Below are 25,649 nucleotides of genomic sequence, written 5' to 3'. Positions count from 1 at the left end.
GCCAAACTTTGAATCTCCACCTTGGCCAAAGATGCGGCTGTCTGAATTGTATTTGAGGACCCTCCTGGACTTCTGTGATGTAGGAATTACTTATGAAATTACTCTTCATACAAATCATCGGCGATGTGATGGCTACAGTCTGGTGTGCTACTCTGTGAAGGAACAACTCAAAGAATGTGTTCTGGAGTTGTGTGAAGCCCAGAATAAAGGCAGAATAATAACGGCAGCTGTTGAGGAGGCTGAATTTCTCTAGACTTTACTGTGTGCCCAATGCTGGGTTAGATGACTTATTTCTCTGACTGAGTCCTCATGGTCATCCCACTAAAGGATGTCGCTATGCCCATTTCACACAAATATCCACAGGTTCAGATGGCTTTAGGATTTTATATAGCTTCATGGAAGTGTAACTGCTGAACCTAGTTTCAGACACCTCCCTTGACCTAAGAGGGGCTAGGCTCAGAAAATAAATATTCAGTTAATTGGAAGCTCAGATAAACAGTGTTTAGCCCAATGTCTCGGATGATTTGTCTGCCCTATCACTTGTCTGAAACGAATTGAAATAGCATTGGGAATTGTATCTCACACTACTGCAATCTCTGGTGCTCTTAATCCTATGTTAAGCTCAATTTATTTCTAGCCTTCCTTAACACTGCATTGCTCTTAACCAAGTCCTCATCCTCATCACGGCTCGCACCCAGCTCTCACAGCCTTGGGGAGACCCACACAGTGAGGCTCTCCCACCTCCACACACATCTTTTCTTACCAGCTACTGCTCCCAGCAGCACTGCAAATGTCCACAGCATCAGCATCTGCACAGAGGCAAAAACATGGCTGAGTCTGATGGACACAAGATGCAAGCTAACACATGAGTCTACAAATCGGGTTCCTGACTCACCGTGGCGGATCCGTCGGGTTCTATGGACGAGGAGGGAAACACTGAGATGTCCTTTTATAGGCGAGCCTTATCTTTCTGAGCAGTGTCATGGAAAAGCGGCTCGAGAAGAGAGAGGCTCCAAGGACTCACTTCTAAGTTTAATCTCAGATAAGCCCAGGTTGATACAGGAGGCTGAGCGTTCCAAGGTGTCCGTGGGAAGATGAGAAAGTGCTAGATTTGGCATGTTCTCGACCCGTGTGCTGTGTGCTGCTCAGAACCACCATTGTTTTTTAAACAATCTTTTCTCTGTTCCCGCAAACAGTCCCTTCTTCCTGTCAATCTTCTTCACTCATCTCTGTGTGCCCATGGGCACCTGCTTGACAACAGCTGTCTTGAAGACCAACTGGGTCAGCCACACAGCTTGTGCAGCCCCTGGAGTGATCCTGACTCCCCTTGAACACAGTGAAACACAAGCCCACACTGCTAACTTATTATTCAAGGACAACACGGAGGGGAGGGATAAATTAACACCAGGGCACATAGGGTATGCACACCTGTGACCCCAGCACAGGGGGCACTGCTTTAGGGGAATCGTGAGTTTCAGGTTAGCCTGATATCGCTGTCTGTCTGTCTGTCCGTCTGTATGTCTGTCTATCTCTCTCCCTCTCCCCCGTCTCTCTCTTACACACAGACACGTGCACATGCACACACACTCACACACGCACACACACACACACGCACACGCACGCACACACACACTCACACACGCACACACACACTCGCGCACGCACACACACACACACACACACCCAATCAAAACAAGTAAAGCCAAGGAGGCTCGGGGGATGAAGGTGCTGTCTCACAATCTTGACAACACGAGCTTGATCCCCAGAAGCCACATGACAAAAGGAGATAACCAATTACCAACACTGCCCTTTGACCTCTACATGCATTCTGTGTCTTCCCACAATAATAATAGTCAAAAAAAATATCTAAAAAGGAGAGGAAAAAGAGGAAGAGAAGAAAACAAGGAGGAGACCGATGGATAGGAGACTCCACCATCAGATAAAATTATGAGTAAAATAGGAAAATTAAAATTCACCGTGCATAAGTGTGGGCCTGCAACTTTGTTCTGAAAGCAGTGTTGCATGGCGGAGAGCTGGGGTGGGTTAGTGTGGCGGATCGCTTAAAGTTACAGGAGGAGACGCAGTTTTAAGGACTAGACCCGTTTATCCTGTGAGTCAGAGATTTGACAGGACCATACAAAATTGGTTCATATGTAGTAGAAAGAGCCAAGGAATAAATGAATATATAACTGAAGAATCCAACAACAACAACAAACAGATAGAATTTAAAAATAATCTCTAAGAGCCATTAGGAACTGAAGTCTTGGGTGAGGGGTGTAGCTGTGTCAAATGCTGCCCAGCATACTTGAGGCTGGGGTTGAATTTCCAATATCACAAAAGAGATAGAGGATCTGAGAGAGGAGAAAGGAGGGGAGAGGGAGAGATGAGGAGGATGGGGGTAGGGAAGGGGGAGGGAAAGGGGAGAAGAGAGAGGGGAGAGATGAACGAGAGCTCAAATTTTGCATTCCTGAGCTATTTACTCCTGGGAAGGCTGTGTTCTTGCTACAGTAATATTTCCTATGAGTCAACATCCATCCTGGGTTATCGAGTCATTTACATCCTGCTTACCAAGTAGTTCGCACATTTCTGAACTGGCGTCTAAGTTGAGTGCCTCATAATTTGGGGACCCTTGTTTCATCCAGCCTACTGAATGAGAACTTAAAGTCACCTCACTTGAAATGCAAGGCCAATGGGGAACTGGTTGGTAAACTGAAATAGTTTCTCATTTCAGAAATAGTTTCTGAATGTTCCAGAAAGGAAAGTCAGTCTCCGAAATTTAGAAAGGCTGGCAGAGGGGTGGGGCCTGATCTGCTGTCTCTCCCGTCACCCTGTTACAGTGACCTCCTCAAATCCAGTCCTGCTGAACTCCCCAGCCGAGAGCTGAAATTTAGGATTCCTGTGTTCAGACGGCTCACGTGCTTCCTGGGTTTCTGCTTCTGTCTTCCATGGTCGGGAGCGTCACCATCTCCCCCCAGGGACTAGAACTAGGCTTTCTTCCCCAGCCTCTCCTGATGCATGTACCCCGCCCCGCATGCCTGCAGGTGTCCTTTGTGGCAGAGGGTCCTAGAACAGGAGTTTCATGCAGGTGAGGCTACCATGTAGGTGATGGGAGGAGACAAGTCCCTATACCCCAGGCCAGCCTTGAACTCACTAAGTAGCTATCCAATTATGGCCTTGAAGTTCCTTATGCCTGCACCTCCCGAATTCTGGGACTGCGGACATGCACCCTCACACCAGTTTACATATTGCTGGAGATCAAAGCCAGGGCTTCACACATGTTAGACAAGCATTCTGCCAATGACGTGATACACTGCCAGCTCCCAGCAGGCTTCAATGAGCACAATATCTAATCCACAATCTGTTCAGGTGGAAACATCGGATGTGGGACTGAGTGTCTCAGTGTGGGAGTTGAACGGCCACAATAGGGCAGTCGCCTCCTACAACCTCCTAAATTACAAAAATATATTTGTTTAACTCTCAACCCCAGTATGATGGAGTTTAATAACTATTTTTTACTTCAATTCCTGATGAAAACCATTGCTTCATAGATAACCTGGGCCTATGTCTACCTCAAGGTTTAATGAAAGATCAGTCTCTTTGTGCCCAGTCCCCTGGGCACAACTGCCATGTTGAGAGCACAGTGCTCTGCTTGTGGAGGAGGACTCTCTTCAGTGTGACACAGTGCTCTGCCTGTGGAGGACTCTTTTCAGTGTGACACAGTGCTCTGCCTGTGGAGGACTCTTTTCAGTGTGACACAGTACTCTGCCTATGGAGGAGGACTCTCTTCAGTGTGACACAGTGCTCTGGCTGTGGAGGACTCTTTTCAGTGTGACATAGTGCTCTGCCTGTGAGAACTCTCTTCAGTATGACACAGTGCTCTGCCTGTGAGAACTCTCTTCAGTATGACACTGTTCTCTGCACATGGAGGTCTCTCTTCAGTATGACACAGTGCTCTGCACACATGTGGAGGACTCTCTTCAGTGTGACACAGTGCTCTGCCTGTGGAGGACTCTTTTCAGTGTGACACAGTGCTCTGCCTGTGAGAACTCTCTTCAGTATGACACTGTTCTCTGCACATGGAGGACTCTCTTCAGTATGACACAGTGCTCTGCACACATGTGGAGGACTCTCTTCAGTGTGACACAGTGCTCTGCCTGTGGAGGACTCTTTTCAGTGTGACACAGTGCTCTGCCTGTGAGAACTCTCTTCAGTATGGCACTGTTCTCTCTGCACATGGAGGACTCTCTTCAGTGTGACACAGTACTCTCTGCACATGGAGAACTCTCTTCAGTGTGACACAGTGCTCTGCACACATGTGGAGGACTCTCTTCGGTATGACACAGTGCTCTGCACATGGAGGACTCTCTTCAGTGTGACACAGTGCTCTGCACATGGAGGACTCTCTTCAGTGTGACACACTGCTCTGCACATGGAGGACTCTCTTCAGTATGACACAGTACTCTCTGCACATGGAGGACTCTCTTGAGTGTGACACACTGCCCTGCACATGGAGGACTCTCTTCAGTGTGACACACTGCTCTGCACATGGAGGACTCTCTTCAGTGTGACACAGTGCTCTGCACACATGTGGAGGACTCTCTTCAGTGTGACACAGTGCTCTGCACACATGTGGAGGACTCTCTTCAGTGTGACACAGTGCTCTGCACATGGAGGACTCTCTTCAGTGTGACACAGTACTCTCTGCACATGGAGAACTCTCTTGAGTGTGACACAGTGCTCTGCACACATGTGGAGGACTCTCTTCAGTGTGACACAGTGCTCTGCACACATGTGGAGGACTCTCTTCAGTGTGACACAGTACTCTCTGCACATGGAGAACTCTCTTGAGTGTGACACAGTGCTCTGCACATGGAGGACTCTCTTCAGTGTGACACACTGCTCTGCACACATGTGGAGGACTCTCTTCAGTGTGACACAGTACTCTCTGCACATGGAGAACTCTCTTGAGTGTGACACAGTGCTCTGCACATGGAGGACTCTCTTCAGTGTGACACAGTGCTCTGCCTGTGAGAACTCTCTTCAGTATGACACTGTTCTCTGCACATGGAGGACTCTCTTCAGTGTGACACACTGCTCTGCACACATGTGGAGGACTCTCTTCAGTGTGACACAGTGCTCTGCACATGGAGGACTCTCTTCAGCGTGACACACTGTTCTCTGCACATGGAGGACTCTCTTGAGTGTGACACAGTGCTCTGCACACATGTGGAGGACTCTCTTCAGTGTGACACAGTGCTCTGCACATGGAGGACTCTCTTGAGTGTGACACAGTGCTCTGCACACATGTGGAGGACTCTCTTGAGTGTGACACAGTGCTCTGCACACATGTGGAGGACTCTCTTCAGTGTGACACAGTACTCTCTGCACATGGAGAACTCTCTTGAGTGTGACACAGTGCTCTGCACATGGAGGACTCTCTTCAGTGTGACACACTGCTCTGCACACATGTGGAGGACTCTCTTCAGTGTGACACAGTACTCTCTGCACATGGAGAACTCTCTTGAGTGTGACACAGTGCTCTGCACATGGAGGACTCTCTTCAGTGTGACACAGTGCTCTGCCTGTGAGAACTCTCTTCAGTATGACACAGTACTCTCTGCACATGGAGGACTCTCTTCAGTGTGACACAGTGCTCTGCACACATGTGGAGGACTCTCTTCAGTGTGACACACTGCTCTGCACATGGAGGACTCTCTTCAGTGTGACACACTGCTCTGCACATGGAGGACTCTCTTGAGTGTGACACAGTGCTCTGCACATGGAGGACTCTCTTCAGCGTGACACACTGTTCTCTGCACATGGAGGACTCTCTTGAGTGTGACACAGTGCTCTGCACACATGTGGAGGACTCTCTTCAGTGTGACACAGTGCTCTGCACATGGAGGACTCTCTTCAGTGTGACACACTGCTCTGCACATGGAGGACTCTCTTCAGTGTGACACACTGCTCTGCACATGGAGGACTCTCTTCAGTGTGACACAGTGCTCTGCACATGGAGGACTCTCTTCAGTGTGACACAGTGCTCTGCACATGGAGGACTCTCTTCAGTGTGACACACTGCTCTGCACATGGAGGACTCTCTTCAGTGTGACACACTGCTCTGCACATGGAGGACTCTCTTCATTGTGACACAGTGCTCTGCACACATGTGGAGGACTCTCTTCAGTATGACACAGTGCTCTGCACATGGAGGACTCTCTTCAGTATGACACACTGCTCTGCACACATGTGGAGGACGCTTTTCAGTGAGACACAATGCTTTGCACTATGTGGAGGACTCTCTTCAGTGTGACACAGTGCTTTGCACTATGTGGAGGACTTCTTTCAGTGTGACGCAGTGCTCTGCACACATGTGGAGGACTTCCTTCAGTGTGAATGGGGACACAGTTCTCCACACGGGGAGGACTATCTTCAATGGGAGTGGGGTCCAGCACTACGGCCAAGGCTCCACAATGCACAAGCCCCTTGGACACTCTTCCTCACATCTCCAGACTACAGGTTTAGAGGTCAGCCTTCAGCAGTAAAGACCTGGAAGCTGCCACAGGCTCCTACTGAAAACACATCCCTAGGTCTCCACGCTCAGAGCATAATCTAACGGACTCAACTTTGACCCAGAAACCTTAGAGGGCCTGATATAAAATACAAGACTGGAAGTTTCTTATCAAATAGCATTGTTTGCCGAGGAAGTTAAGTCTCCCTTATGTAACACTCTGGTCCTTTGTGATATCGAACTCCGAATGAGGGAGAGAAAGGGCTGGAGACACCTGTGTGGCTGGATCACCATCACAGGAGCCAGCCTGGGTTGGTCTCATTTACCTGGCCTCCAGAGAACCTGCCCTTAGGTCTCTTATCCCACTTAGCCATGGCCAAGGCTATCTATGTGAAGAAAGGCATGTTGGTCAAGGGTTACAAAGAAACTTTCATGACTATAGGGGGTGGTTGGCATTTTGTGCCTTACATGAGAACCCTCTTGCCAAATGCAAGGGGTCTAGTTGCACAGACACAGAGAGTGAAGCAACAGCCAATGCTTGCTGTTTCGAGCACACCTAAAATTCCAGCATTAGTGAGTTTCCATAGCTTTGCTTCTTATTCAACTCAAACCTCTGGGAGGCCTAACTGCTTTCGCTGGTTTGGTTTGGTTTCAACAAAGACCATGAAGCTCAGAGTTTAAAGAGTCTTTCAAGGATAGAGTTTGAGTGGAAGTTGCAGAGTGTCAGTTTGGAGCCACAAGTTCTTCCCGCTCACCTCTGACCTATTTGTATGGCCACTTGGAAGGCTGTGCTCACCCAGTCTAGAATTGACGTCAAGAGTGAATGAGCCCAGAGGCTGTAGTGTGTTGAGAATACACACACCTGTTCAAGGCTGAGTATTTGCTTTCTAAGACAAGCGTTTGCACACGCATGTAATTTTGATAACATTGGTTTTTGTTTAAGTCACATTTTTTTTCTTTTTTCTTTTTCTTCTTTTTTCTTTCTTTCTTTCTTTTTTTTTTTTCGGAGCTGGGGACCGATTAAGTCACATTTTTATCCCTAGCCCTGATGCTGCAAATGGGAACTTTATAAGATGGAGATATAAGCTCTGTGCTATTATATGATAATCATTTCTTTCCTGGTCACCACGGTAGCTTTGTAACTGCCTTCCTCGTCCATAGGTTTATCTCTCCTGTGCCCCATGTCTGCCTTCTGTGCACCGCCAGCCCTCAGTTCTACATGCAGACTGCACATGTTCCTGTTCCCCCTCTTTGCCTTTCCCCGTCTGTACTTTCTTGCTTAGCATTACCCAGGAGGAATATAATGCTATCCACACCTTAGAATGTCACTGGAGAGAGTGAAGTTCAAGTCTATATTTTATATAATCCAGTAAACCTGAAATATTACTCTTTTGGGGATAGCTCAGTGGTTAAGACACTGACTACTCTTCCAGAGGTCCTGAGTTCAATTCCCTGCAACTACATGGTGGCTCACAACCATCTGTCATGGGATCCGATGCCCTCTTCTGGCATGCCTGAAGACAGCTACAGTGTACTCATATACATAAAATAAATATAAATCTTTTTTTTAAATGTACTCTTTTCGCTCATGGTTCCAACCAGTCATGCTTCAGAAAATACAACCGTTTATTCTTCGAATCATCACGAATAAGGCTTCATATAGTCTGTTATGTTTATAACACGATCAAACCAGTTGTGTAGATGTCTGTTCGATTTTCCAGCCCTTGTGAACTTCTCTCAGGACCTGAAATGTGTGCAAGGCGGGTGGGGCGTGGGGAGTGGGTTTCTGAATAAGATAGGGACCTTAGACAACTGATAGGAACTTCCCGATGATATTGACAAGGAAAGGGAGGAGAGAACAATGTCAAGGTTCACGTACCCCGGGAGACAGGACTTAAGAGGAAGAGGGGAAAGAAAGCCATCAGGTGAGATGGCTTGACCAGATGAACTGTTTCCAAGCTGCCTCTTGTTTCTCTGAGATGAGTAATTTTGTTTGTCAGCTGGACTGGACTGAGAGGTCCTTGAAATTTTGGTAAAAATATACTTATGGGTAGTTGTGGAACGGATGAATCTGCAAATTACCTAACTCTCAAGACTGTGGTCCTCCTGGTGGGTAACTCCCTCCTCATTCCTGCCTTCTTTCAGAGGCTCTTTCTCCACAAGCCCTAAATTTTCATCTCTCTTAATTACTATACCAGGTTCCCGGGATACTTAAGGCCCAGGACCTTCTCATGTTAACTTTCCTAATGCTGAGCATTGCAGAGATTTTAGACATACGTTGGGGATAAGATTGATGAAAGGCCATTCAGAGCGTGCCCCACCTAGGGATCCATCCCATATGCAGTCACCAAACCCAGACACTATGGCAGATGCCAAGAAGTGCTTGCTGCTGACAGGAGCCTGATATAGCTGTCTCCTGAGAGGCTCTGCCAGAGCCTGACAAATACAGAGGTGGATGCTCACAGTCAACCTTTGAACTGAGAAATGGGGTCCCCAATGGAAGAGTTAGAGAAAGGACTGAAGGAGCTGAAGGGGTTTGCAACACTGTAAGAAGAACAACAATATTAACCAACCAAACCCCCACAGCTCCCAGGGACTAAACCACCCACCAAAGAGTACACATGGACAGATCCATGGCTCCAGCCACATATGTAGCAGAGGATGGCCTTGCTGGCCATCAGTGGGAGGAGAGGCCTTTGGTCCTGAAGGTTTGATGCCCCAGTGTAGGTGAGTGTTAGGGTGGGTAGGTGGGTGAGGGAGCATCCTCTAGAAGCAGGGGGAGGGGATGGGACAGGGAAGTTCTGGAGGGGAAATGGGGAAAGGGGATAACATTTGCAATGTAAATAAAGAAAATATCCAACAAAAGACAAGAAAAAAGAAAAAGAAAAGACCTATGAGCTTTGAATTGGACCTTGAGACTGGAAGGGACTCCATTGGGAACAACCAGAAGGCTCATTGAGAATGGGCAGCTGAAAAGCTTTGTAGAGAATAGGGTCTAGCACATAGTAGGCACTTAATGCTATCATTGTTTAGATTAATGTTATCTGCTAGATTTGTGGTTGTAGAAAACCTTGCACAACTTGCTAACTGTGATGGCTTGCATATGCTTGGCCCAGGGAGTGGCACTATTAGAAGGTATGGCCTTTTTGGAGGAGGTGTGTCACTATGTGAGTGGGTTTGGAGACCCTCCTCCTGCCTGCCTGGATGCTCAGTCTGTTCCTGGCTTCCTTCGGGTGAAGACATAGAACTCAGATCCCACTGCATCATGCCTGCCTGGATGCTGTGATGCTGTCATGCTCCTGCCTTGATGATAATGGACTGAACCTCTGAACCTGTAAACCAGGCCCAGTTAAATGTTGTCCTTTATAAAACTTACATTGGTTATGATGTCTGTTCACGGCAATAAGACTCTAACTAAGACACTAACTTAGCCCAGTTTATTTCCTTTAGTTAATATCAGCATCCTCCCCTTCATATATAATAGGCAGTAACTCTGATAGCAACATAACATCATGTATTGAACACACAATATACTTTCCATAATTCCTTTGTTATACTTTGTGTCTACATGTGTGTCTGTGTAAGCATGTTATATATGTGTGGTGCCTGTGGAGGCCAGAAGAGGGTGTCAGTTACCCTGGAGATGGGATTACTAAGGGTAGGTGATGTTGTCCGCAGAACAGCAAGTGATGTTAAGCACGGAGCCATCCCTCCAAACACTACCAAATTTCATTGTGAAATGCTGTACCTCGCCAAGTCAAGTTAAATAAACACATACTTAAAAAACTTGATTACTAAGAAATCACTGATAAATAATCAATATAACTCCACTATTAACATAAGACAACAAAGCCAGTTATTGCCTTCCTTTCATATGGTGAACACAGCTAGGTCTAGACAGTATCAAACGTGCTTGGAAGGCAAATATTTCAGATGAAGTAGCCATTTAGATGATTGGGGTTAAATTAAATTTAGTTTAAAGTTAAATTTAATTTCCTCTAAAGCATCATTTCTTGGATGCGTAGTTAAGTAAAGTATTTCTTAAGTACATGATGTGCAGAAAGTTGTATGAGTCATAGAAAAATTACTGGAAAATGTTCAATTTCTTTTATTCCTTTCTGTTTCTTTATGGGTGATGTGATCCCTGGCGACCGCCATGACATTTTCCCCACTAAACATTTCAGGCAAAGCAAGACTATCCTGAAGGGCTGGGGGAGTTAGAAACTGCAGGAAGTGCAGCCTCTCAGAGATTGACGTGTCATAAGTTCTCTGATGAAATCAGGTTCCATAACATTGATGAATGGTGTTCTTACTCAAGGGTTGGGTATGTATTTTGGAGGGTAGATCTCTTGCCAAACAGGCATGAGAGCCAGAGTTTGCATTCCTGGCACACATGTAATGCCAGGCAGGTATGGTAAGCCTAGCATACAAGTTGCAGACACAAAATCCCCAGAAGAAGTTGTCCAGATAGACTATCTGAATTAGGCAGCTCTAGATGGAGGAAGAGACAATGACCCTCTGAATAAGCATGAGTGTGTGTGTGTGTGTGTATATATATATATATATATATATATATATATATATATATATATACATATATACATACATGTGTGTGTTTGCATCATACATGTGTGTATGTGTGTATGTTTGTGTCTGAATAGTAGAACGTGAACAACAAGGAAGACCCCTGGTGTCAGCCTACTTCTGACCTGTATGTACACAGGCACCCATGTGTCTGCTTATTCACATGCCAGTACACATGCACATGGCTCTCCCTGACATGCCACATACACATGCAGAAAAGAAATGTAAAAATAAATTCTGTCCAAGATATCACAACAGCTTTCAACTGGATCAGAAGCAGGTTGAAACATTAAACTATGAGGCAAGTGCTTAGCAAGTTTGTTGCCAAGAGTTGTTTCAGAGGGATAAAAGGTGAAGCAAAGTTAGACGGATGATGGGCTGCTCCACCAGTCTGACTCCACCAATGGATAGCGCAGAGTACATCAGCACAAGGTCGGTGATAAGTTCCCTTTCTCTTCCCTCCTTTTAGCACAGTCCCCACCAAACACGGAGAGCTAAAGTGACATTTAAAACTCATTTGTGGGGCTGGGGATTTAGCTCAGTGGTAGAGCGCTTGCCTAGCAAGCACAAGGCCCTGGGTTCGGTCCCCAGCTCCAAAAAAAAAGAAAAAAGAAAAAAAAACTCATTTGTAATAGAAAGAAGGAGTCATATCAAGTACTCAGTGAATTTGATGAGACATAATGTGGTCCCGGGGAAAAGGCTCTCTTTGTACCTGGTGGTTTTATAGCCTCAGAATCAAAGAATTCTTTTTTTTTGCATATAATATTTATTTGTATCTTCTGATAAAGAAGCCTATACTCTGGCTACTCAATGTGTGGTCCATAAACTAAGAGTTCCAGCATCATTTGAGAGCCAGCCAGTGAGAGCACGAGAGCCACTTCCACCTGATAAACAGGTGTGTGCTCACCAAAAAGATCTCCATCGAGCCTTGAAGGCCATGAACATCTGAGAGATACCCATCTGGATGTCTGCGATTTGACTCATGACAACTATGATTTATTTATTTATTTATTTATTTATTTATTTATTTATTTATTTATTTATTTTTGTTTTTGAGAGAAAATCACTCTATATATCCCTGGTTGTCCCAGGCTTGCTATGTAGGTCAAGATGGCCTCAAACTCATAGAGATCCACCAGCCTCTTCTACCCAAGTGCTGGGATTAAGGGTGTGCATCGTCATGCCTGCCTCCTAATAGATATTTAAAAGTGAGAAGGTAAAGTTAACAAAATTGCTATCCAAATAAAAACAGCTACATGGCCTTGGAAATGGAGGAGCCCGTCTGACCAGGGATCACTAGAGATCTTCTCTGAACTGCAGCTACAAAGATGAGTAGATGATGCACTGGGGCTTCTCCAAACTGAGAAGACACAACACAAAACAATATTTATGCCACTGGAAGAGCAGCCACTTAGAGACGAATTGCCCCTCTGTGAGTTGGCCACTCAGAGTCCTGGGTGTGAAACATTCCTCTATACGGCAGACGGATGCCTCTCCCTTAAGACGAACTCTGCATGCTGGGTATTCTGTGAACTTCCTTGAATTGCCTAAGTGCGTGTGTGACAAGCACTGCCTGGCTCCCTCTGTGAGCATATTTTGCACTCTCATCCTCCCTAGGAAATAGGAGTTTTCGTGAGCAGCTTAAGGGGGTGCACGCAATTCGCAGCCCTGTATGGGCCACTGGGAGGGACTTTCTGCTATATCCTTCAGGACAGAACCCATACTGATCTCTTCTTCCTGTAGACATGGACTTGCACCAGCCAGTGCTTTCCCTGTTGTTTCTGTCCCAGTGGCCCCAGACTCACATAGCAGGGAGTGCCCAAGCCTGTGGGCTGCTACTCCCAGAGGCTGACAGTGCTGCCATTCTCAAGGCCCATGTTTGGGTTGACAGATGGTTCTTCCTGTGCCTATAAACTTGATGTTTGTAGACTAAGTGCAAATACATTGCCATGCTGCCTTTGCAGAGAGAACACGCTCAGGGTTTACACACCCGCTCTAAGTCCTGTCTGTGTGCGGACAAAACTCCCATACAATTCCATGAAGCAAATCTTCGATCTTACTGTTTATGTTACCCAAGAACACCATGGGAATTGGCCCCCTGCCATTTTCCTTTGTAAAAATGGGAGCAGTCATGGTAAACATCCTCGGTTATTGGGCAAATGTCAGAACTAACACCCACAGAGTCTCAACACAGCCCCCGACACAGTCTAAGTGTCAATAGCTGCAAATCTGGGAGTGTGTGAGGGTCGGAGGGTCCTAGGGAATGACCAGGACCCTGTCAGGGATGAGCGGCTGCTTCTGTAATGTGGCTTTGCCTCGATGGGCAGTTCCTGCTCAGGGCGTAAGCCTGGAAATACCAAAGACCAAAGAGTTTTCTCTTCTAGGATGCCTGGAGATAACCACAAGTCCTGAAGAGTGGGAAACTTTGGGGGAAGCAGAGGATGGGGGGAGCTATGAGAACGGCATCTCTATGATTTAAATCTACAAGGCTGACAATGCCAGAAAAAATTGATAGCAAGTAGATAGAAAAAATAATTTTAAATGTAATGATCTCACACGAGTAGTCCCTCATACATTTTAGCATTAAATGCAAATTATAATTTAACCTGAATGAGGATATGAATCTTGAGAATTTTACTGTCATAAGACAATGATTCTTGTTTCATGAACAGAATATAGAGGCAGCGGCTACCCAGTCTGGAAGCAGTTGTGGTGCGGTGTGCAGATTTTCCCACTAGAGGGCCCCACAACTGAATCTATTGGAGCAAAGTCAAAAGGATCTCTCAGGATGAAGCCATCCATACTTTCTGAATTGAAAGGCTTTGAGTCTCTACCACCTTCTTATTTCTGTTATATCTGTTATTTATCAGTCAAGGTCATTTCACATGAAAACTCGCAGGTGTCTGGTCAGAGCCTTTTAAAGGTGAATTTACTATGACCAGAATAAAGTCAGAAAACAATGAAGAAACAGGATAAGCTGTAGAAATTTCAGAATGAATGACAAACGAACTAAGACAGATTTGCTGACTAGCATTACTTTGCAAAGATAGCAATTTCAGAAATAAGTTCAAGCATTTTTTACATCATAAATGCAGAAACTGAGGCTCCCCATAGCCAAATCCCCCTAACCCAGTCCCATGCTTGATCACCAGCCCCTAATGTGACAGCATTCTCTGTATTGGCATCTGTCAGCCATCTGTCTGTCAATCAGCTAACCTACTCTATTTTATTCTGTTCTAATTCTGTAGGAAATTGCGTTTATAATTCTGAATCCCAGGGAAAGTCCCTAGACCCCCTGGAGTTGGCAAATTGTTGGAGTGTTTCCTTCCTTATTAGGTTCTCTACCACGCTCCTGTGACCTCAGGCTGTGCCCCAGGTTTCTCCAAACTCCCTTCAGCAGGCAAATGAATTAGTGACTATATCATAGCCATACAACATGGCAATGCTTAGTCATCTAGAAACCTGGAATCTCAAGATCATCTCGCTGAATTAAGGAGTCTGGATACACGAGTTTTTCAGACTGATTCGCTTTTCTAGGAAATGCATGGAAAGAAAATATGCAGCTTCTTCAGGCCGAGGCAAGAGGACAAATGGATTCATGGCTGTGAAAAAGTTAAGGCCCAGGCTAGAAGGGGTGGTATGGAGGTGTATGTCAGGGTGGGAACCGCTAATGGTGCGGTGTTACCACAAAGGTATACATCCATCAAAACGCAAGAGTGGAAAGTTTCCATAAGTACAACTTTAAATAATTTAATAACAAAATTAATTTAAAGAGTAGAGTCCAGACAGACAGTCCAATGGCTGAAAGCACTGACTGCTCTTGCAGAAGACCCAGGTTCACTTCCCAGCACCCACACCGTAGCTCATAACTGTCTGTAACTTCAGCTCAAGGAGATCTGATGGCCCCTCCTCCCTTCTGTGGGTATCGGGCACATACGTTCCTGCCATCACACACCTACATACACAATGACACCAGATGAGACAGGTCACATTAAAATCCCTAACCGAAAAAAGAAATTAAATGGGAGGGCAAGAATGATGTCAACACATATAAGTTAAAATTAAATTATATAATGTTTCCTGAGATTCCAAATATTCTTGCTCTCCCTTCTTTGTGTGTGTGTGTGTGGGTGTGCTTGTGTGTGTGAACATGCACGTAAAGCCCTGATGTCTCTGACAGGAATCATCCTCAGGTGCTCCTCCACCTTATTCAATGGAGCAAGTCCTGTCAATCAAACCTAGAGCTTTATCAATATGGCTAAACCTTGCTAGCTAGCTAGCTGTCTCTCCACCCCAAGGCCAGAATTACAGGTGGTGCACCCTGCAATTTTGCCTGGGTTCTGAGCAGCTCGTATCAGATTCTTGTGCTTGCACAGCAAATGTCTACCGATGATGAGCTGTCTTCTCCACTTCTATTATAAACATTCTGAGACATACTTCCTGGTAGGTATATATGAAGTCCAGAGTTTCAGGGTCATAAATTCACGACAAACGTCACTTGTTCAGTTTCATATTGATTTGATAAAATACATACAGCTTTAACAAACAGTCTTGCTTGAAAGTCGCCTTTGTCGCTGCCTTTCAAGCGTGTGTCCTTGACATTCGCACAGGCACTGTGGGAAATACATGGGAAATCTTCCAAAATCCAAGGGTGTAATAGTTTACCCACAATATGAGCTGAGAACTTGTCTTTGTTAACTGACCAGGTGATAAGCTAAAATAAAGTTTGCAGCACGTATTAATCCTTGCTGAGCTTCTCTCCCAGAGGTTCAGAGCCAACCAGGATCTCCTAAGATCTCCCTTGCAACTGGCAGACATGCTCCTCTTAAGGAATCAGGATGTCTGTCCTTGCCATTTCTCAGGCCGGCCATTATGAAACAGATTTCCCCAGCCCGAGGTATCCTGGGCTATTTACTCATTCAATTCCATTTTCTGTTGAACTTAAGGTCCCCATCACAACCAATTTCTCCCTTCCCATCTGTGTCTGAACCTTTCTCTTTCCATCTTGTCTGACCTGCATCTGAGACATTTCCGGAAGGTTCCATGCCTCACGCCAGAATGCAAATGCATTCTTATTTCTCTTTGCTATAGAGCCAAATAAAGAAGGCAAGAAGTGAAACATGAAGCCAGGCATGGGAGACTTTTGTCTGCCCATCAGCTCAGCAGGAGCAGGATTATGGGAGTGTGGTGTCAGGGCACACGGGAAAGTATCATTGATGTCTGCCATGAGTCTCTAGAAGAGGCACTCACCTGCTCCCAATTTTAAACCCTGAAAGGCTTGTAGCAGTAACTATTATTGAAGGGAGTCCTAACTGAACACAAGAGGTTTACCTGTGAATGTGATCAGTAAGTGCACACATGAGGTTTACCTGTGAATGTGATCAGTAAGTGCTCACGTGAGGTTTACCTGTGAATGTGATCAGTAAGTGCACACATGAGGTTTACCTGTGAATGTGATCAGTAAGTGCTCACGTGAGGTTTACCTGTGAATGTGATCAGTAAGTGCACACATGAGGTTTACCTGTGAATGTGATCAGTAAGTGCTCACATGAGGTTTACCTGTGAATGTGATCAGTAAGTACTCACATGAGGTTTACCTATGAATGTGATCAGTAAGTGCTCACATGAGGTTTACCTGTGAATATGATCAGTAAGTGCACACATGAGGTTTACCTATGAATGTGATCAGTAAGTGCTCACATGAGGTTTACCTGTGAATATGATCAGTAAGTGCACACATGAGGTTTACCTGTGAATGTGATCAGTAAGTGCACACATGAAGTTTACCTGTGAATGTGATCAGTAAGTGCACACATGAGGTTTACCTGTGAATGTGATCAGTAAGTGCACACATGAGGTTTTCCTGTGAATATGATCAGGAAGTGCACACATGAGGTTTACCTGTGAATGTGATCAGTAAGTGCACACATGAGGTTTTCCTGTGAATATGATCAGGAAGTGCACACATGAGGTTTACCTGTGAATGTGATCAGTAAGTGCACACATGAAGTTTACCTGTGAATGTGATCAGTAAGTGCTCACATGAGGTTTACCTGTGAATATGATCAGTAAGTGCACACATGAGGTTTACCTGTGAATGTGATCAGTAAGTGCTCACATGAGGTTTACCTGTGAATATGATCAGTAAGTGCACACATGAGGTTTACCTGTGAATGTGATCAGTAAGTGCACACATGAAGTTTACCTGTGAATGTGATCAGTAAGTGCACACATGAGGTTTACCTGTGAATGTGATCAGTAAGTGCACACATGAGGTTTACCTATGAATGTGATCAGTAAGTGCACACATGAGGTTTACCTGTGAATGTGATCAGTAAGTGCACACATGAGGTTTACCTATGAATGTGATCAGTAAGTGCACACATGAGGTTTTCCTGTGAATATGATCAGGAAGTGCACACATGAGGTTTACCTGTGAATGTGATCAGTAAGTGCACACATGAGGTTTACCTGTGAATGTGATCAGTAAGTGCACACATGAGGTTTACCTGTGAATGTGATCAGTAAGTGCTCACATGAGGTTTACCTATGAATGTGATCAGTAAGTGCACACATGAAGTTTACCTGTGAATGTGATCAGTAAGTGCACACATGAGGTTTACCTGTGAATGTGATCAGTAAGTGCACACATGAGGTTTACCTGTGAATGTGATCAGTAAGTGCACACATGAAGTTTACCTGTGAATGTGATCAGTAAGTGCTCACATGAGGTTTACCTGTGAATGTGATCAGTAAGTGCTCACATGAAGTTTACCTGTGAATGTGATCAGTAAGTGCACACATGAGGTTTACCTGTGAATGTGATCAGTAAGTGCACACATGAGGTTTACCTGTGAATGTGATCAGTAAGTGCTCACGTGAGGTTTACCTGTGAATGTGATCAGTAAGTGCACACATGAGGTTTACCTGTGAATGTGATCAGTAAGTGCACACATGAGGTTTACCTGTGAATGTGATCAGTAAGTGCTCACATGAAGTTTACCTGTGAATGTGATCAGTAAGTGCACACATGAGGTTTACCTGTGAATGTGGTAAGTAAGTGCACACATGAGGTTTACCTGTGAATGTGATCAGTAAGTGCACACATGAGGTTTACCTGTGAATGTGATCAGTAAGTGCTCACATGAGGTTTACCTGTGAATGTGATCAGTAAGTGCACACATGAGGTTTTCCTGTGAATATGATCAGGAAGTGCACACATGAGGTTTACCTGTGAATGTGATCAGTAAGTGCACACATGAAGTTTACCTGTGAATGTGATCAGTAAGTGCTCACATGAGGTTTACCTGTGAATGTGATCAGTAAGTGCTCACATGAGGTTTACCTGTGAATGTGATCAGTAAGTGCTCACATGAGGTTTACCTGTGAATGTGATCAGGTAGTGCACACATGAAGTTTACCTGTGAATGTGATCAGTAAGTGCACACATGAGGTTTACCTGTGAATGTGATCAGTAAGTGCACACATGAGGTTTACCTGTGAATGTGATCAGTAAGTGCTCACATGAGGTTTACCTGTGAATGTGATCAGTAAGTGCACACATGAGGTTTACCTATGAATGTGATCAGTAAGTGCACACATGAAGTTTACCTGTGAATGTGATCAGTAAGTGCACACATGAGGTTTACCTGTGAATGTGATCAGTAAGTGCTCACATGAGGTTTACCTGTGAATGTGATCAGTAAGTGCACACATGAGGTTTACCTATGAATGTGATCAGTAAGTGCACACATGAGGTTTACCTGTGAATGTGATCAGTAAGTGCACACATGAGGTTTACCTGTGAATGTGATCAGTAAGTGCTCACATGAGGTTTACCTGTGAATGTGATCAGTAAGTGCACACATGAGGTTTACCTGTGAATGTGATCAGTAAGTGCACACATGAGGTTTACCTGTGAATGTGATCAGTAAGTGCACACATGAGGTTTACCTGTGAATGTGATCAGTAAGTGCACACATGAGGTTTACCTGTGAATGTGATCAGTAAGTGCTCACATGAAGTTTACCTGTGAATGTGATCATCTGCATCAACAGATTGCTTTTTCATTGTGATTTTTATGATGTCATAGTTCTGAGTCTCTACATGCTTATGCTTACAGTTGGAAAGGCTTTCTTACTACCGAACTTATTTTGGGAGTTTGGCAAAGATATATATATCCCGCTACATACTTTTCTTAGGAATAACTTTTCTAACTTGCAGGAAAATGAAACAGAAAAATAGGCAATAATTCCCCTTAATCCAACAAGACCATTCAAAACTCAGTGTGATTTCGGCTTAGAACAAATTCTTATTGGCCTATGTACATCTTCATAGTAATGTAGAGAAGTGGAGAGGACTAGCAGCACCCATGGCTAAAGAATCAAGAAAGAGTTAGTTCTAGGCCACAAGACAAAAGATGGCAAACCAGGGAGCTGGGATTCAACTCGGGAAATTCCAACTAGAAAGGTGTCAGGAAATGTCTCCTCAAGGGAACAGGCATGGGAGACTTTTGTCTGCCCATCAGCTCAGCAGGAGCAGGATTATGGGAGTGTGGTGTCAGGGCACACGGGAAAGTATCATTGATGTCTGCCATGAGTCTCTAGAAGAGGCACTCACCTGCGGAGAACAGGGCAAGCAATAGCGAGCGAGACAAACGGGAGAGCAGAGTTAGTGCACCCGGCAGATCACAGGGTAGGCTGAGCGATGGTGTACCTTGTAAGGCAAAGCACGAAGAAATGAGCTACTCCTAAAACCGAGTCAGATCAGTTGTGGATAGAAAAGTGTGAATTTCCTTTCCAGTGCATGTTGGACATCTGATTATAAAATCATTTTTTAAAAAGATGTATTTATTTAATGTATGTGAATACACTGTTGCTCCCTTCAGACACACCAGAAGAGGGTATTACATCCCATTGCCAATGGCTGTGAGGCACCATGTGGTTGCCGGGAATTGAACTCAGGACCTCTGGAAAAGCAGTCAGTGCTCTTAACCGCTGAGCTGTCATCTTTCCAACACCCCTAACTATAAAATCTCATGTTTGGTTTTAATGCGTTCTTATTCTCTGGGGAAGAGGAGGACATCAGAGAAGAGAAGGAAATCTTAGAACCAGCTGTTTCTGTAACTTTCGGGTCAACCCTTGGGTCAGAAAGACCAAGTCTTCACAGCAGCTCTAGCTACAACACCAAAACCTGAATGGCGGCAGCTCCGACATTTATAGCTGTGTGTTGATCTTGTTTACTGACTGCAGCACTGAGTAGTACTAACTTCTCCCCCAAATCCGTGGGAATAAAGCAGAGGGGAGGAGGAGGAGAAAGGGAAACCTATTTTAGTCTTTAAATTTTCAAAAAATATAATACTGTCAGAAGAGAATCGTCCACTTGGGATAGTATAACAAACTATCCTTAACCTATGGGCTTATAGAAACAGAAATGCATTATGGCCGGGGAAGCTGGAAGATGCTGGCAGATTGTACTTCTATGCATCAACTTTTCTTCCTGTGCCTTCACATAGAGAAAGGATACATGGTCTCTCTGGGACCTCTCTACAGGGACGCTAATGCCATCAAGGAGGGTTCTGCCAATCACCCCGGAAATGCTCCTCCTCCTAGTAGGATTATCTGGGGGTTAGGCTTTTACTATTTGCATTTTGGGAAACACGCAAACTGAAGCAAATATCCACGTCAAGTATAAAGATTAATAAGCAGTGGTTGTAAGTCTTTTGCTCAGAATCGTCCAGGGGTGTCACATTCTCCTCAAAGGAAGTCTTCACTGGGATCCAAGTCCAGCTCCTTCAGAATGAACACTTACTCTTATCAAGCTCCACACCCTTCCCAGAGTAGATTCCATTCAGCTGGGGTATCCTGCCTCAGCTCTGACCTTCTTCCGCCTGCAGCTATCTTATACCTCTGGCTTGAGTCTCCCTTCCCCCAGGGCTTCCCCAGGAGGCTATCCCTACAGTAAGCCCTTCCTTGACCACCAAGCATCAAACTTCAAAACCTACCCACTTTGACCTAGGCTCCCTGTCTTCTGCATTTCCTTTTTAAAAATCCTTAGCACGTATCGCTATAGAATGCATACTGTTAACTACTCGTATTGGTTGTTTAAATCTCTCCATCAGAATCAGATTGGGGGCAGAATTTCTGTTATCTTTCCAAACAGAAGGAGGCTCTTCAAATACCCGTTGAAGGCATTCCTGGACAAGGCCCCACAGATCCACCCTGTAGCTGAGGGAGCAGGACAAAGCCCCAGGTGAGGGGATTCTTTTTCATCCTCTTCTCTCCCAATTGGATGCCTCAGCACGTTTCCAGTGCCATACTTCCTTTATACTTTGATATACAATATGCATTTGGACCTTTAAAATAGTGCGGGTGGGGTGATGTGTGTGTGTGTGTTCATGTGTGTGGCGTGTGGAAGCCAGTGGATGTTGTCAGGTGCCTCTCTCATTCTCTACTATATTTTGTGTGTACGTATTCATGTGTGTGCATGTGTGTGTGCCTGTGTATATGTGTGTAAGTGTATTTGTGTGTGCGCGCATGTGCACATACATGTATGTGTGTGTTCTTTGTGGTTTTTCTTTTGCATTCACGGTTGTACTTCTGAAACTCACCCACGTCATATGTAACTTTGATTCTGGGTTCGTTTCAATATGGCATTATGCTGTACGATCACATCGTTGTTAATTTAGGGTGGGATTTTTTTAAAGCTGGCTGACATTTGGATTATTTATGGTATTCGGCATTACAAAGTTTGCTGCTTGCTGTGGATGCTCAGGATCATACTTCATAAATTACAGGCACCTGACAGCCTGAGCTTCGTCTGTGCTGGATAGCATCAGCTGATTCCTCCAGAGAGCAGCACGCTGTTCCAGGACATCTGTACCTCACCGTAACTTAACGTCACCGAACATTTAAGAAGAACCCCCAGTCAAGTCTTTCGGTAGTAGAACCGCCTTGTGATTTGGGTCAAACTCACCTGATCGCCAATCGTACTTACTCGGTCACCATCTCTGTCTGTTTGGGTTTCTTTCTCTGTAAATTGCCTTGACCATTCTTGGTTGGTATTTGTTTCCTCTTTCTGTTGCAAATGTGATCCCCCCCCAACTCAAGCATCTCGGCTATGAGTGCCGGGTAAGCTACTTATGCTAGAACATACTCTCCAGGTGTGGGACTGGATCATCAACCTGTGTGATCTCTTTCCTGGAATAGAACTTGATGATGCAGTATGATTGAATATATTACTTTTCTTTTATGCTATAGATTTTAACCTTTTAAATGAATTTTTAAATAATTGTTTGTAGTAGCAAGCAGTATGCTATCTCTGTGGAGGAAACAGTATTTTCTTCGTATGCTAAAAGTAAATTAATAAATAAAAACCATGAAAGATAATTTGGGAATTCCGGGAGGTATTTGCTTGTTGAATTTACATGTAAAAATAAACAGATTCCGTTCCAAAGAAATACTTTATCTTGTGAAGAAGAGGATCTACAAAACCAGGTAAGGCACAAATTATCTCAGAACTGAAATAAAGACTAACAGTGTCAACACCTTGAAGCCGGAGTGCTTTTGTTTTGTCTTTCTATCTGTATTGTCTGTATCAGTTTCACTGGCATTTCTGTGAGCATGATGTCTAACAGAAACAACTAAAGAAAGAAAAGATTTATTTGGGCTCATGGTTTCAGCCTGTCATAGTGGTGAAGGCATGGAGGAACTGCTCAGTTCACGGTGGTGGAGACGTGTGGCAGAGGCTGCTTACACTATGGGGGACCAGGAAGCACAGAACAAGACAGGAAGTAGGCAGGGATAATGTTCTCCTAGAGACCTCCACCCACCTGCTTGACCCTATCTCCCAAAGGTTCCACCATCTCCTAAAACAGAGACATCAGCTGGAGACTGTGTAGCAACCATGAGCCTTGGGGCACATTTCAGATTCAAACCTATTGGTATTACGGTCAGCTTGTAACTGACAAAACTGAGCTTCAGAAATGCTCAACAGATGAACCAGCTATGCACAGAACAGTTTATGTTCTTTATCAATGGAGACTGCCACTCTCTGCTTACAGAGAAAACCCCGGACTCAGTGGATGCCCTATGGAACTAGGAGACTGAGTCTCACAAAACATGCCAGTCATATGCACCTCTATCAGAATGGAATGCAAGATGGATACATTGTAGCAGGATATGTATATACATTATTGATACATAATGTCCATCAGGGATTTGTTTCTTGATTAGGCAGATGATTCCAAACTCTGGAAATCTAGTGATGGAAACTCAGAAGAGGAATTTTATGGCTGATGTTAAAATACTTTAGAAAACAAAGTCATTGAAATAATGACATATTGTGAAGCAAACTAGGGTTCTCAAGTAGTAATATCTTGGGCCTCAACCACAGTTGGAGGTGTTCAACGGCATTTTGGATGGTTACATCTGTAGGATTGGGTCTGCAACCAGAGGGCAGAAGTCAGACATGTTGTGAACATTCTACAATAGTCCACAGAGTGGGCCCCAATGCCTAGTCTGATGACAAAAATGTATCTTGTCCCCAAATACCAGTGACGTCAAAGCTGAGGAATGACAAGTGAACAGAGCAGACATCTACATCAGACCCAAGTATCTACATGAATAGAATCTAATGCAAAGGCATCATTCTTTTTTTTTCTTTTTTTCGGAGCTGGGGACCGAACTCAGGGACTTGCGGTTGCTAGGCAAGCGCTCTACCACTGAGCTAAATCCCCAACCCCCAAAGGCATCATTCAATCACTGGAACGTCACAGATTTCATAGAACCAGGCTATTTGAAAAGGAAATAAAAGATAATCTAAACTCATTTATCACACCCACAAATGCATAAAAACGAAGACAAAAACATAGCATTAAAACAACAAAAACAAAAAATCCCAAAATATAAACCACAACCTGGGGACAAAACATAGTATCAGAAAAACAAATATTCTTGATGTGCAAAGACTTTTAAAATTCAGTTTAAAAAAAAGCCATAAGGATGAAACCAGTGATGGAGATACAAAGATACATAGAGCAACAACTAAAGTTACATATAAATCATCCAACATAGGAGTGAAAAACTAAAATTAAAATTAGACAAATTTCTTACCTTTTGATAAGAGACAAAGCCAATGCTCAACAATGTCTGATGCACGGGCTGTTGCGTCAGGGCCCAGGGTTGAGTCCTGCAGTGCTCTCTATCAGCGGCAATAAATACTGCTGTGTACGTGGGCTATCCATTCTCTCATCTCATGGGAAACTACAGCAGGCGTGGCTCTATAATGAATAGTCTGCATTTATGTTGCCCAAATGCTGGCTAAACAGCTCCCCTTTCTATAGACTGACCTTGTTTGTATAAATCTATACAAACCCAATCTTCTTGGCACGGACTCATGAGAGGCAGCACCAGGGAATTGTATTAGCCACAGTGATTTATCCAGCCCTTTAGACTGCCATTTATTTCCCAGTAGAAAAGTAGTTTAGAGCATTTCAGTATTTCACTACTCACCGATTTCCCCCCAAACGTCCATTAGAAGTTCAAGTTTAAAAAAAATAAATAAAACAACCCTCCTACTGGCCTGCAGACATCCTAATGGCTTGGGTTGTGCTCATGAATATTTCTAAAGAAATAATTGTTGTGCATAGTACCAACATCCAGAAAGGATCCTTGTTTTACTGGGGGGAGGGAAACAATCTCCTTCTATTTCTGCATCTAAATTACCCCAGATTCTTGCTCCAGCAGAGTGCTTGAATAGAACCGTTAATATTCATCTTCTCTATGGGACGTGTGACCCGAGGTGAGAACGAGGAGTCTGCCTGGGGCCCGGATGGACTCTGCTGAGGATGAGGATACCCAGTGGGCAGTACACAGAAGACTCTCACGGACCACAGGTGCTGCACGTACTTGCCACCATAACTCAAAACCTGTTCCCTTCCACCTTCCCTGCAAACGAGATGTCACGATAACCCAACTATGACACCACTGCCTCATTCAGGGCCCCTCTGGTGGGTGTCAACAGGAAAGAAGGCAGGTCTCACAAGCTTCTGGAAAAACCTGCAAAGGGCGAAAGCAATGAGTCAGGTACACAAGTGTTTCAGATGGATGGGCAGATGGCTCAGGGGCCAAAGCACTCTGTGGGCAAGGGTGAGGAGCTGAGTTTGGATCCCCAGGAAAAATCTGAATAGGCATAGTAGCCACTCATAATCTGAGCACCAGGGGGGCAGATACAGGAACCCTGAGAAAACCTGGCTAGCTAACGGATGGACAAACTCTGGGTTCAATTATGAGACGTGGCCTCAATAAACAATAGAGATCATCACTGAAAGATGACATCTGACATCAACTCCAGGATGCTACATACATGGTGCACACACACACACACCTATGTGCAGTCAGGCACACATACAAACACACAAACACACAGGTACACTCCTGCATGCACATGAGCATACACGCCTGAGCACAGGCACACGCACACACATACTCACATATACACTCACACACACACATACTCACATATACACTCACACACACATATACACATATATACA

General features: G+C 44.6%; 1 protein-coding gene across 2 annotated transcripts in view; it reads right to left on the bottom strand.

The window, feature by feature from the left end:
- Positions 1-24,635, bottom strand: part of Pnlip (pancreatic lipase) — a 36,854-nt gene extending 12,219 nt beyond the window's left edge. Inside the window, 2 exon segments of one of the 2 annotated variants that reach the window (NM_001439915.1) lie at positions 764-809; positions 24,208-24,635. In NM_001439915.1, coding sequence (NP_001426844.1) covers positions 764-809 — 46 coding nt within the window. In that variant the 5' untranslated portion in view covers positions 24,208-24,635. 2 annotated transcript variants of the gene reach the window in all.
- Positions 24,636-25,649: the final 1,014 nt, after the last annotated feature.

Source organism: Rattus norvegicus, chromosome 1 (genome assembly GCF_021556685.1).
Source record: "Rattus norvegicus strain SHRSP/BbbUtx chromosome 1, alternate assembly SHRSP_T2T, whole genome shotgun sequence".
In the NCBI taxonomy this organism is placed as follows: domain Eukaryota; kingdom Metazoa; phylum Chordata; class Mammalia; order Rodentia; family Muridae; genus Rattus; species Rattus norvegicus.
Note: the sequence above shows the minus strand (reverse complement) of the source record. Positions and strands in the feature narration are given on the sequence as shown.